At 37.3% G+C, this 14,888-nt stretch overlaps 1 protein-coding gene across 6 annotated transcripts in view; it reads right to left on the reverse strand.

Annotated features, from left to right (window-relative positions):
- Positions 1-14,887, reverse strand: part of cpeb3 (cytoplasmic polyadenylation element binding protein 3) — a 35,302-nt gene extending 20,415 nt beyond the window's left edge. For 2 of the 6 annotated variants that reach the window (XM_084093513.1, XM_084093512.1), the window contains exons 1-3: positions 14,747-14,887; positions 10,987-11,690; positions 7,090-7,174 (exon numbers count right to left, since the gene is read on the reverse strand). In XM_084093513.1, coding sequence (XP_083949639.1) covers positions 7,090-7,174; positions 10,987-11,690; positions 14,747-14,843 — 886 coding nt within the window. In that variant the 5' untranslated portion in view covers positions 14,844-14,887. Of the gene's footprint in view, positions 1-7,020; positions 7,175-10,986; positions 11,691-13,621; positions 13,746-14,746 lie in introns of those variants that run through there. The other 4 variants (XM_084093511.1, XM_084093510.1, XM_084093514.1 and 1 more) reach the window with 3 other exon arrangements.
- Position 14,888: the final 1 nt, after the last annotated feature.

A 14,888-nucleotide genomic window follows, 5' to 3' on the forward strand; every position in this document is an offset into this window, starting at 1 on the left:
ATGCACTTTAAATAAAGCCTACGCTTCAGATACATAGTCATCTGCATTAAATGTCACTGCTGAGTCATTTTGAACAAACAATAATCGCATACATACTCATTACTCATTCATTTAGGCATAAAACTCACTAAATGTAATCTTGTATCTAATGCCATTTTGTTTTTCTGGTAAATGTATGTGGTTTTGGAGATATTTTGATAGCTTTACTGAAACAAAATACATGGTATACTAAAGGAAATGGACAAATGCTTCCTTTACAACATACATTTGGTTTAAACATTGTGGAAGAATTTGGATTCCAAATTTGAGGTCAGGCAGATAATGACACACCGGATCTACACCGGACGTGACCGTCGTTGTGTTGTGATGCGCCACAACAGCTTGAGGCTGTTCATTGCAATCATTGCAAATCCATTTGTTCTTCTTGTCAGAAGTAGTGCAAGCAATTCACGTGCATCAGAAATAGAACGGTGCATCAGTTTAGTGTCGGGAATTTAAGGTGAAGCTGCGTCCAGTGTAGATTATAATGGGATCTATTTGCCTTTGACGTGTCGCGCCACTCGTGTCTGGTGTAGACACGGTGTGAAAAGTAAGGTTTTAATCAAAGTACTCAGTTTATAAACTTACTATAATAAAATAATCTTGCACTTTCTGAGGATTATTACAGCAATGCATGTAAATATTTCAGAGTGGTTGTAATTCTGAGGCTGGTTTCACTTGTTCAAGAATTGAAGACAGCTGGAAAAGAGAGTCGGTAGTGAATAAGTCTCTAACTGACTGCAGCTGTAGTTCTGACCCAACGGTGACATAATGGACAGACTGACTCTGAGTATCTCAGCTGGTTTGAACATTACCCTTCTGACTAAAACCAGCTTAAGATGGTGGCTAGAACATGGTCCAAGCTGGTTTATGGGGTTGACCAGATGGACTACCAGCTGGCAGGGAGAAGGATGAGCTGGTAATGGGCCCAACTGGAAAACCAGGTCACCAAAACTTAAAGTGGTCAAGCTGGTTTTAAGAACACTGTAGCTGTTTACTGCAGGTTCAGGATGGTCTAAAATTCCAGTCAGGTAATGCAGAGTGTTTAAACCAGCTAATGACCAGACTATTGAAGACAGCTAACATGGTCCCATCTACCACCTAAAACTGGTTTTAGCTGGATATTTTAGTATTGCTATTCACATTCCCATCTAGTGTTGATGGAAACCTAAAGCTCACATTTAAGATTAACATCAGTATTCTTTACTGATGAGTGAAGAGACACCTCAGAGATAGAGCCAAACACATTCCCCTGACATTTCCTCACAGGGGTCTATGGTTATGCAAATCATGCATTTCCCTTTCCTCTCCTGCTGTTTGATCAGGCCTGAACTCTGGAAGCAAATGTCAGCGTCTTTCCTTCTGCATGTAACAGGGCAACTTTCTAGTCTTGTTATGACAGATACACATAAGCCAACTTTTTCCCTGACACACCAGCTTAAAATAAAGGTTATAATACAACATCTGAGGACCTTCAACAACAGGCACAATTAGAATAAGAGCAAAGCTTGTCACAAAGCCTGTGAAATTCATGTTAATAGCACCCATCACACACTTAAACAGTATAAGAAAATGTTTTGATCTGACAATGATTTTACAATTCTTGGCGAAATGATGCAGTGCATCATGAAATCTGAAATTTGGTCAATCTGGTTTTATTACCGTACTTTTTTGAGAATTGCATTTTGAACTAAGAACTATAATGGACAATATTATACTAATACCCGGCAATTTCTCATGTAAATGTGTTGGTAACACTTTACAATAAGGTTTCATTTGTTAACATTAACTACATATTAGCTAACACAGACCAACACTTCAACAGCATTTATTAATCGTAGTTGATGTTCATTTCAACATTTATTTATACATTTTTTTAAATCAAAATGTGTATTTGTTAACATTAGTTAATGCACTGTGAACTAGCAATGAACAACTATTTTCATTAACTAACATTAACAAAGATTAATACATGTTGCCAGAAATATATTGCTCACTGTTAGTTCATGTTAGTTAATAATACATGAACTAATGTTAACAAATGAGACCTTATTGTAGTGTTACCAATGTTTTATTTTACATCATGATGGATTGAATGGATCAAAATAAACTTGCTGACAATAGTCCTGGTAGGATAGCATGTAGATATTATAATTGGTTCAGCATGTAAATAACAGAACTGGCTTAGGCCTTATAATATGACCCTAAAGAGCTCAATGTTTCTCCAACATGCCTTTAGAAGCCATCAGTAAAAGCTTTTACTGTGGAAAAAGAGACTGAGAGTGTAATGTCCTTGAAATTGAGCAACTATCACATCAACATTCACACACCTTGAGCTTCACACGGACAGCCTAACAGGGCGGCTTTAAGGAAAGACAAACAATGTTAAACTATTAATAGAAAAGACCCTACAGTGAAATGCTGTGTGCGGAGAACTGACAAACTGCTGTGGGAACAATCTGAGAATAACAGTTAAAGGGATAATTCACTCAAAATAAACATTCTGACATCATTTAAAGAATGGGTGAGTGTTTTTGTTGTCCATGCAATGAAAGTCAATGGGGTCCAATGTTGCTTTGGCCACCTTTGACATTTATTGTCTGGACAATAAGAAACAGTTGAAACATTCTTCAAAAGTTCAGAAGAAGAAAGAAAGAAAGTCATACCGTTTTGGAATGACATGAGGGTAAACGATGATGAGTAAATGATGATTTTCATTTTTGGGTGGAGTACCTCTTTAAATCTAGGGCTGTCAAAGATTACATGTAATTAAATCATTATTGGTTTTTAAGCCATTTGTTCAATGTGACACTGCAAAAGTTCAATTTTACTGTACAGATATTGCTTAGTTTTCTTTCCTAAAAAGGAACCGATTGTATTAATTGCATCAAATATAAAAAAGATCTTATCTTAATTGCAATTACATTTTGAAATCCATTGACAGCACTTTTTAATTCATATTTATCCAAATTATACAGTTACATCACTAGACAATACTAATAATTTGAGCAAACTGAAACTCTTTCAGCATGAAGGTTGATCTTTCATTACACATAATCAGAAATAGGAGTGGCAGATGTTTTGGCTTAAGCTCTTCATTAGGGTTGTGGGATATGAACAAAAAAATACTATCACAATATATATTTTTTTTTCAATATTGCATACTTGTCTGTTTCTTTTTGGGGTTTTTTGGAAGCAGGCTTTATTGAAGATATTTGCGGCCACCATATCTTTGCATAATTGATATGTGACGGCGATGGTTATTTCTTTATACCTTTTTTAACATTTTGTATGTTGTGCAGTTCCAGTTTTGATTTTTGTTTACCTGATTTGGAATATGCCATTGTTTTTCTATGTAAACACACCTTTAACTGTTGCGCTCACGTCTTTTGTCCTCATCTCGCCCGTTGACACGGCATCCTACACAATGTTCAACGTAAAAGTTCAAGTTTTTAACCGTCTCCAGACTTGCGCCTCATGTTTTTGACCGCAAAAACGCGTTCTGTGTCAATGGTCCCATTCTGTTTTGCTGCAATGATAGTTTGACAGGTCTTACAAATTATCTGGCTCTATGATATACATCTTCTCTTCTATATTAAAAATATTCCCAAACCATGGATGTTGACTTTTTTTTTTGGGCACGTCCTTATCCTGCCCTAAATTTACCATCCCTGTTTCAGTGATTTCTTATATGTCGTAACAGTAAACCCACTCTGTTCTGTTCTCGCACTAGATTTAGGCACGCTGCATTCAGATTGCACACTGAGAGGGGGCTGGCGGAAAAAAACGCACATGCTCACGTCACGATTTTATTACGAATTCGATTAATCGCACAGCCCTACTCTTCATACATTTTATTTTCATCCAAGGCCTTCAATACAGGACGAGTTGAACCGTGAACCATGAGACACTTATCAATGTCAGTGTGCAAAGTGTCACACCAGCCCAGGCTTGACAAACAACTTGCATCATGATCTTAGCTACTGTCTCAACTTTGGCTTACAGGGTCAAAATGAGCTCTGACAACCCAGATTACAAGTCACTGTCAAATGAGTTGTGCGTATGTGCAGAAACTGTATCCTCGAATATATTCCTCTCATCAGCTAGTTCAGTTTGATCATTATGGCTGAGTTATTGAGCATAATGAAGTCAGACTGCGGCTGCTGCCAAGCTGTGACTGCTACCACAGTATCAGTCAAGCTTAGGAAGATTTCTCAAAACCTATGACGTGCAGGAACCGATTTGGTTCAAACCTTTGCTCACTGTTACACAAGACAGATCATGTGAAAAGTCCAAAAGAAATCTGTGCATGTGTGCTTGCACAAAGGCATCTTTGTGATTTTGTGTGTGTGTGTGTGTGTCAATGTTGGGACCTCAGAAAGAGAGAGAGGCTGTGGTCATGTGTGCTCGGATGAAGATTACTCTGTTCTGCATTTCAAAACACAACATTTCCTACGACTTCAATCAGATTAATGTGGATTCAGAAGTGTGAACCGGCACAAAACTCCTCATAAGACCCACAGACCTGTGAACGTCTGTAGCAAAACCAACAGAACCGAGCAATTCAGATGCAGCCTAGATCGTGATAGAATTTACGTTGATAACTATGATAAGCTCTTGACATTTTTACTCAATATGGATGAATCTAACAGCCAATCACACAGCAGAAATAAATGCAACAACAGCCAGAAAGTTAATGTCGCTAATATGTGATTTCTGCTTGTCTCTGTGTAAATGAACGGCGCGTTTTTCATCTGATACACAAACTCCTACGCATGTGACGCTCACTGTGTTTTCAGCGTCTGCTGTCTCAATATTTGAGGAGTGAGGACATGAACACACAAACTTCATCTCCAGAGCTGCTTTGAGAGTCACTTCACAAGCTTTTCACCATTTTATTTGAGGAAAAACTACCATCAAATAGTACACACTGAAAGATCTTCATGACAAACCGTCAAAATAAAGGTTCGGTTTAACTTCAAGAAATGATGACAGAACTATATCAGTAAATGTAATGTAATAATATTATTATTTCTAAGGGATATCATACAACCAAGATATTTCATCTATGTTTGAAATGTATACAGTTCTGTTGTGCAACATCTTATTCAACAAAAAATAAAAATGTAATGTTTTGCTGTAAATTAATTGTTATATTTCATTTGATAACATTTTAAAAGCTTGATTAAATTGTTAAGGTTTATATAAATTTGTATTAATTCATAAAACACAGAATCCCAAAAAAATGTAATAAAATGGAAAAAATAAAAATGGATTTCATGGGGCCCTAAATTAAAAGGTAGCTTCTCTGTGGAGTTTAATTGTGATGTTTACATTCATTCTCAAGGTCTAACAAATAAGTGGAGAGCATTTCCTTCCCCATTAATGGTAAATGAATATCGATATCGTATGATATGGGGAAAAAATATTGTGATTATATTTTTGGCCATATCACCCACCATTTTTTTAATTCGAGAAGCTGTATCACTCAGATAAGCATCACAATAGGTAAGAAAAGACGATCGCAATTTATGTTTCCGGCCGACTTTAGGAAAACCAAAGATTAGAGACAAACAACACACTGATTTGGAATGAGGAGCCTGTTTTACAGGACCATTTATCTGCTCATGACCTCTAGTAACCTAATCAAAACATGACAGGAAGATGCCAAAACTGCAGTGACTCACCACCACATTTCCCAAACACACACAATGAGGAGCTATCACTCCTCACGCAGATGTAGGATGGGAAAAGGTTTCTTTAAAAAAACTTATGGAAGTTCCTAGAAAGTTGGGTGTGATACAAATGATTCCCATCTCTCTTTCTGCACATGAGCCTACTTCACTGACATCTGCTTGAGGTGAGCAGTTTGCCAGGGTGTCTGGTCAGTCAGGATTTTCTGCTCTACCTCCTGCTCACCTCCAGGAGTGATCACTCAAGAATCCAGATCCTACAACTGCCAGATTCCCATCTCTTCTCCAACCCAGATCTGGAAAAACAGCTCCACACCTGAGACGGGCCTCAATGCTTCCAGCACATAAAAACAACTTCCCTCACCTGCTTTTTACACAATCACACGCTTCCATTGTCTGCGAGAGGAAAGCCATCTCTCCTGGTGTCCCCTGAGACTCCAGTGTGATCTCAAAACAACTTATGAGAGCATTTCCCACAACAGCTCAGAACAACTAAACTTTCCCTTCAGCAAATGGTCTGTGCAGAATCACTGAATATGGTAATAGATGTGAAAAACCTAAAATACAAATAAATAAATCTGACAAACATTTGAACATCTGAATACATAGAGTATATTATTTACACTACTATTCAAAGGTTTGCCTATCCAAGGCTGCATTAGATCAAAAATGCAGGAAAAACAGTAATATTGTGAAATATTTTTACAATTTAAAGTAACTGTTTTCTATTTTAATATATTTTAAAATGCAATTTATTATTTTATGCCAATCTGAATTTTCAGCAGCCAATTATGCCAGTCTTCAGTGTCACATGATCCTTCAGAAATCATTCTAATACGTGATTTGCTGCTCAAGAAACATTTCTGATCATTATCAATGTAGAAAACAGTTGTGCTGCTTAATATTTTAATGGAAACCATGATGCATTTTTTTTTATATAAATAGAAAGTTCAAAAGAACAGCATTTATTTGAAATGGTAATTATTGTAAATGACTTTAATGTCACATTTGACCAATTTAAAATCGGAATAAATTAAGTTATTCTAAAAAGTTATTCTAAAAAGACCTCAAACTTCTGAATAGTAGTGATATTGTTATTGATAATGTTTTTGACATATTTTGCAGGTAAGACAGCAGTTATTAAAAGCGATCATCAACATAATAAAACATTTCATCATATGCTATAGTGGCAGAAAAATGCACCAAAATAAACAAATATGACATTAACCAAATGCGTTTTATCATTAGAAGCTAAAAGCACAAGCATGGATGTATAAATAGTCCTAACCTGCAAAATGATTCCTCCATAAAATATCAGCGATAGTCATTGGTGGGCCAGCGGCAGGGTGATGTTTACCTTTGTCATGGTCGGTCATAATCATGTCCATTAAGGAATTCTCCAAAGTTTGCAAGCTGAACGGGTCAAAGGGTCGATTCCGTTCCTGAAAGACAGAAGGAAGGAGTTAAAGATGAGCCAAAAAAACGCCATTTCAAATTAGTCCAGGGGTTAGGGCCAAGTTCAGATCTAAGGCCGTGTTTACACCTGGTATTAAGATGCGTTTTGGTCGATCGGATCACAAGTAGACGAGGGAGACACATTCCCGTTTACACCTGGTGTTTTAATCTGTCTCTTTCGCCCACTTTCAACCACTTCTGTCCTGAGTTCTTCGAAGGGAGGGTTTATGGGCGAGTAAATGTATGGGCTTTTTCAGATCTTTTGATGTAATAGACGAAATAAGCTCACACAATCTGAAATAAGTTGATGTCATTTTTAATTAAATTAAAGCTTAAACGTACAGTATGGGATTTTTTCTCCACTAGGGGTCGCTAACCTATTTACAATAACAAAGGCGTAGTTTGATGACGCAACATTTGCTAAGAATTATGGATCTTGTCGTCAACGTCAAGCCGACCGATCTAATAATGTTTATGGATGACTGAATACATCGATGCTTTTATCATGACTGTGATATGAAGCAGTTCGGGATTGCTAAGAGACAGCTATCAGCTCCAAACGCGACGAGAGTCCCGCGGATATAAAAGGAATATGGACATTTCATTCTACCGAACTACACGCAGAATTACTACTCACAGGTCAGTTTATTAGACAAATTAAACGTGTGAGGTAACGCAGCGCTGTTTCACTTGGTCTAACATTACACTAGCACACTAAACTGCATTTGAATGTGTTGAAATGTATGTGTTAGTCTGTCTGTATGAGACTAGCAGTAAACTAGATCAACATTAGAATAACATACAGATCATATTCTGACATTTTATCATTGTTGAACTATATAACATTGATTAGTTTTATGTAAATGTGCTCACCTGTTTAATAAAGTACATGTAGGAGCGGTCGAAGTCTCGGACGTGGAGCTCTCGTTTATATACTGTCTATGGGAGCTCTCGGCATCTCGAAAACACCGCGCTGATATTGATTCTCGTTTTAGTTCTCCTTTTTTATCCAAAGTCTGCTTGCCATGGTCCGTAATGTTTGAACGAAACAACAACAGCGTGCAGATAGACATTGCGAACTACAGTGGTCCACGTCTGTCGTCTTGGTTACTATCAGAGGGCTCTGGTTCATAGCTCTGGTTACCATGGCAGCACGAGCGGAAACCAGGGACAACGCGGATATGACGCCATTGACTGCGACAAAACGGAAATAAAGAAACGTCCCGTGTCTTCGAATTAAATTAAAATTTCTCCTGGTTTGAAAGTTGTTGGAAACAGTCGGGATAATGTAAGTACACAACTAAAAAAAAATATATAACATAGATATAGTGATTTTTGCTATTTTTAAAGCAAAAAAGTTACATATTGTGCCTTTAAAAAAAAATGAAAAAAATGATATAGGCAATTTTTTTGTAGTTTTAGCTTACTTTTTTTGTTTAAAAATATACAAATAAAGGATATTTTTAAACATTAATAAATAATATAATAGTATATAAATAATACTAAAATAGCACAGGTCTATAAATGACTAAAGAAATGAAAGGAAATTGTGTGTAGACTTGTGATCAGAATTTCTTTCTCTCAAAAAGTGAAAAAAATACATATTTCACAGACAAATAAAGTGGAGTATTCCTTGTATATATTTGCTTGAAGATGATCAAATCCAACAAAACTGAAGAGATTAATTCTTCCTCAAAAGTGCTATACGTTATAAAAGCAACTTTGATTCCAGACAGACTGGTAAAAACCTTCATTCAGACTCTGAATCTGTGTAAACCAGCCAACCCGACCGAAAATGGTGAGTTTAGTGAGCAGTTTCATCAGACGTCGGTGAATAGACTAGGCATCCTGTCAGTTTGTGGCAAGTCTTTAAACTCACAGGATAAGATAACGACTCAGCATTATCTATTTTTTGATCAGAAGCGCTGTGAATTTGAATTTTTGTGCTGTTCCACATGACTACTAATGAAGATAGTTAATCTGCATCATCATCTCTACCTAAATGTTTCTCCTGCCCCCCTGCTAGTCAAACACAAATCAGATGAGATTGCCAGTCCACTGTGTATGCTATGCAATTAAACAAGTTAAAGAGAATGAGCAAGAGAATAAAGGAAAAGTGAAAGAGAGCGTGGGCCGGTGAAAGTGTGCGGATGAATACGGCAGTGGGCAGAGGCCAACTGAGGGAAGCACATTGTTTGCACATCGAGTCTATTGTCACGCAACTGGCTGAGCATTCAGAAAGCGATATTTCCCCTCTCAGGTTCCAGATAAAAATCTGCCCACTTTGTGAAAAGCATGAGCAATCAAAACGCTGAGCTCCTCACTTCAGTCACTATCAGACACGAGCCACACATATTTCAGCATTAAACAACTACACACACACATGCCACATCTTGTTATTGCGGCAGCCTGCTTGCATACTTTATATATTGAACTAGAAACTACATACGTTCCTTCCTAAACCTGTAGTCTATCAAATATGTTACATTTGTTTTATTTCTATTTTTAATTTGCTTTGAAAAAGAAAAAGAAAAACACTTTACATTGTAACTCTAATGGAGGCATCAAACTTCCTTGATTTGTTTTTAATGATGGTATTGTGTATGCATTGAAGGAACTCATGCAGTGATGTACAATATCAGGAAACTGACAGCATTGCATTGTGGGCAAAATTGCACGAAATCAGACTCAAAGTATCATGAGAAAAAAACTAGTGTCTGGCTAATAAGCGTTTGCCCAATGTTGAGTGGATATATGTGTGTTCTAGGCTAATACAATGTGCATTCTGAAAACAGAAATGATCCATTAACAATATGACCTTCACATGCTCAAAGACAGTTCAAGTTAAAACAATTTTCAAAATAAATGCAAATATAATTGCTCCTTTAATTGCTTCTCATGCCTAGTATTTCTGTCACAAATTTCGAAGTAGAGTTTAGATAGTTTTTACTAAAGTTCATTAAGTGTCATTTAGAAAAAACAGACAGCGTGCATGATTCATCAAAAAATGAATGAGCATAAATAATGAATTCCTGCCAGTTATGAAGAAAAACATTGTATCGAACAAAGTAGCAGTTAACACTTTTCAAATCTAGAGAATTAAGCTTTGTTAATACAAAAATATCAATGCCCTCTATCTGAGAATATGCTACAATGTTTCCGTTCATGACAGCAGCGCAGGCCCCGCCCCCTCACTCGACAAGCACCAATCAGATTCGAGTGGTGTTTCCTTTAAACGCCCACAAACGCGCTGCAGGAGAGCCTCTGATGGGAATTTGAACCCTTCCACCTTACAATGACATTTATAGATACAGCTGGAAAATAATTCAAAACAACTCTTCCTTACAGTCAGAGAAATGTATTAGAGATATCAGACTTATTGGCATTTCTGTAAATTATAAGTATAAAGAGTATACATAAAAAGTAGGCTATAAATTCGTTCGCTTTAGTCAAGTCCTTCATAAATAGAAACAATAAAATGACATTCATGTAAATAAAAAACTTCGCAGTGTTGTATTGTCTTTAAATTGTTTTATGATTATAATGATGCAATTTTATAAAGGTCTATTAATTATGATAAATCTATGCCTTTAAATTGTTTTATGACCATATTACATACGCAGTATGACTACACATTTTATTTTATTAATATTTTTAGGTAATATGTCCATAATTAATCATGATGATAGGCTACATGTTTTCCAACTATTATGTATAAATTATGATTTATGTCTAAAAAAAATATGTCAATAATTACGTTTTGTTTCTATGATGATCTATATTTACTGAATAATCTCACCTGAAATGGCAGCATGTTGTTGCTGTTGTCGGTTCTGAAGGGTTCCGGAGGCTCTGAGATCATCCAGGGTTTCTGCATGGCTCCGGGTCTCTGGTATTTCGGAGGTGCGATGACATTGCTCGGGAAGGGCTTCTTCGTCGGGGAGATGGGGTTGAGCGGAGACGGGACGCCCAGCCCGAGCGCTCTCTGCCGCGGGTCTCTGCCGCTCCAGGGGTTCGCCGCGGAGCTCCACGCCGCGTTCTGGTGGTTATTCCAGGCGGACGAAGAAGCGGACGACGTGGACACTTTATTGATGAGGGTCTGGTGGCTGTAGGGGTTCCTCTGGTTCACACTCATCGGTGATCTTCTCATCTGCGGAGAAAAACTACCTCCGAACACCGGGTTGACGTGATGGGGAAAGTTCTGAAAAAGCATCGTGCCGTTTACCGACGGAATCCCTTGGAAATAGCCCTCGTCCACAGTGTTTGTGGACCAAGTGCTGCCGAACGACGGGGAGAGAGAGGAATCCTGAGGGAAACCCAAACCCGGTAATACCGGAGACTCCATGGCGACCCGCTCGGAGTGACCGACGTGGTTCTGCTCGTCCAGGATCGGAGGCTCGGAGGGGGTCGGGGTGGATGGAGGCTCTGTATTTGACGGGTCTTGGTGCTGGTAAGGCTGAGCTTTGCTTTTGTCCATCAGTAAATCATCCTGCATGTTTTGAGCTGAAACACAGATGATCAGTTATTATTGATCACACCGATCGGGCTGGGATTATTATTATTAATGAGCCCCTGATCAGCCATGTATCAGCAGCAGCAGCCCGGGATCTGTCTGTACTCCGGGTTTACTCATGTGTCCCAACACGACTAAAGGAGAAAAGCTCGGAGGTCACCGATATATTCAACAATTTTCGCCACGTCTCGTTTTTCTCTCACCGGAACTCCAGACAGAAATGAGAAACTGATTCTTGTTCCTGTTTTTTTTTTCCCCTTTCATAAGCCCCGCCCCTCAATTTGCATACGTCAATAAATACAGAAGCGTCCTTCAGCAAGGTTAACTGTTTTATTCACATACATAAACGAGAAAAATAGGTTTGCAGTTCACTTTTAAGAGTGTAGCTTGTGCCAAGACTCCTCAATACATCCAACATCTGCAAAGACTTTTGCTACTAAAATATTCTCTGCTATTTTAAAAATTTAAAACCTGGCTGGTGGTTTAATGCATCACACAAGTGCTGATACTTGATGTGAATCCCTATGCAATATAATGCATGTGATTTAGTAGCTTTTGTGCATATTGTGTCAGACAATACAATTTGTTGTTGTGTAGCCTACTTAAAGGGACAGTTCACCCAAAAATGAAAATTCTGTCATCATTGACTCACCTTCAATTTGTTCCAAACCAATCCTGTATTATTTCCTTTCTTCTGCTGAACACAATATAATATAATTTGAATGATATGGGAAACCAAAAAGTTGATGGGCCTCCATAGGAAGTCTGTTTAAGTCAGAAACTGTTTACTGACATTCTTCAAATATCTTCTTTTGTGTTTAACACAAGAAAGATAATCACACGAGTTTGGAACAACTTGAGGGTGAGTTATGATAACAGAATTTTCATTTTTGGGCGAACTATCCCTTTTAATGTCCATATGATGTCTAAAATGTTATACATATTTGTCTATTGTAATGTATATGCAGTGCAAATTGTTGTGTATCTTGTTTGTAATGCAGACTAAGCTATTTTTGTGTATTTATACAATCAATAAAGTATAGGCTTGTTACATATAAACACAAAATGCAAAGGGAAAAACATGTAGCCTACAGTTCTAAGCATAAGTTTGCAACGTGTATGTTTAGACATTTTGCTTGGATGGTGTGCAACCGGCCATGGCACAGCTCAGCAACTAGGTTATATTTGCTGCAGGATCTTGGGTTACACCCAGCAATGCTGCACAAAACATACGCAACAGAAATCCCAATAACTGCTCTGGAAGTTTTTCCACTTCATCTGGCTGTATTACAAACATATCTGAGACACATCTCTATTTTGCACCCTTCAAGTAGGCTATTACGAAGTATACCTATTTTGTGAAGGGTTACCATTTATGTAGCTAGATACGCTGATAAGCACAACAGATCGAACGAAAAGAGATTTTATTCAACCGTATGAAAAAGTACATCAATTTCAACATACCTCTTGAGGGTTTCTACGATGCCAAATATTCCCATGAAAAACAGGCCGAGAATGCGACAGATTCAGCGAGCCTGATGGATTTATGAACTCAACCTTTAATCAAATTTTAATCAGAATAGACGATCGTAACAAGATGAAGAGCGTTTCTGCCAAATATTCCGTCCGTTAATCCTCGTTTCGCTGCATTAGAGCTGCATATTCAAGGTCATAATAGAAACCATCACATCAGAGCACGCGCTGACCAGCTAAATGACAGTAAATAAGACCGTCACAGCACATACATGTATATTATAATGCATTTCTAAAATGCATCGGGTTATTGGAAAGGGAAAGAAATAAAATCCAGCACTTTAATCCGCGCACACAACTCATATTAAACAGATAACATGCATCTGACGGATTGATTTCTTTTTTCTTTTGCTTGCTTTTTTCTTGCCGTACATGAATCAGACTTTACCTTGTCGTTCACCTTTTGGGATTCTGTAAATAAGACTATTTCTGTTAGTCTCGCCTGGGTTTTGATATGACAGATGAGCTGCCCTTCTGCAGTCGCCTCAACAGCTGATTGACTGCGGCGCATGGCTAATGCACTGCGGGATTATGGGAATTGTAGTTTTTTTTTTTGCTCACTACACCCATCGAACACATGACGTTGCAAACCTTGACACTAACATGCAAATAACAGTATTTATCAGCCCTTGTTTAGGCTGTAGTCCAAATACATTATGGTCCAAAGTGTTTGGCTTTTAAATTGATTAGCCTACTAAATATTAAAATATTAATTATTTATTTTATTAAGTAAATTCATGAAGAATTAAGCACCCTTATGCTTAGGAGATATTCCTACTACCTGACATAGAGTGTTGTTAAGCAACAAAAACAATCTGTTTTTGTTGCTTAACAACAAAAACAACAAAAACATTTTGTTTGGCCTTATAGATGTTCCTATATTGTGGCTTTTAGCATGGCTAGAATGCTGTATTGAACAAAAAGAAGCCAGAACCAGATCTATTCATTTTATAACCCAATATTAAGCCAGATTTTGTGACACTGACTATGTTTGCATGTGTAACAAAACTACATCAAAATGACCTTCAAGTGATGAAAGAACACAGTTTGAAGCATTCACATGGCCTTTCACATTGTCAGGTTTTTAGGCATAACCTATGTAAGACTGTATCATATAAAATATCAAGATAATTTCCAAATAAACACAACAAAAGCATGCAAATCTGCTATGTGGCTCCATATTCACCCCGTCATACTGGACATTTATTTATGAAATAGCCTATATGAACTAAAATTACAGCTCTATACTAAAAAATAATTTAATATGAAATACAGAAAATGCTTGTCAATTAAAGTCTCATTTGTAATAATGAACTCAATAAATGAAAAAAGTAAGGATCAAAACACCTCAGCAATACACTTTATAATTTCCTAATCAAATGCTCTATGAAATGGGAAATGAATTAAGCTCTAACCAATAACATTATCATTTTTAGATGCTCTTTGCCATGTTAAATAAAATATGAAATCATATAGGCTATAAATTGTACTGAAATATGCTGACTCTTCTTACCACAGTACGAGGTATTCTGAAGCCAAATATGTATCTTCATGTTGCTCCAGCAGGCGTAGTCCCTCTTGCTCTGGGCTGCCTGCCTCTGCGAGAACATAAATTTTTATATTTTTGGCTACACGTAAGGAAGACTACACTTCCC

Source organism: Abramis brama (genome assembly GCF_963993115.1).
Source record: "Abramis brama genome assembly, chromosome: 19".
Lineage (NCBI taxonomy): Eukaryota > Metazoa > Chordata > Actinopteri > Cypriniformes > Leuciscidae > Abramis > Abramis brama.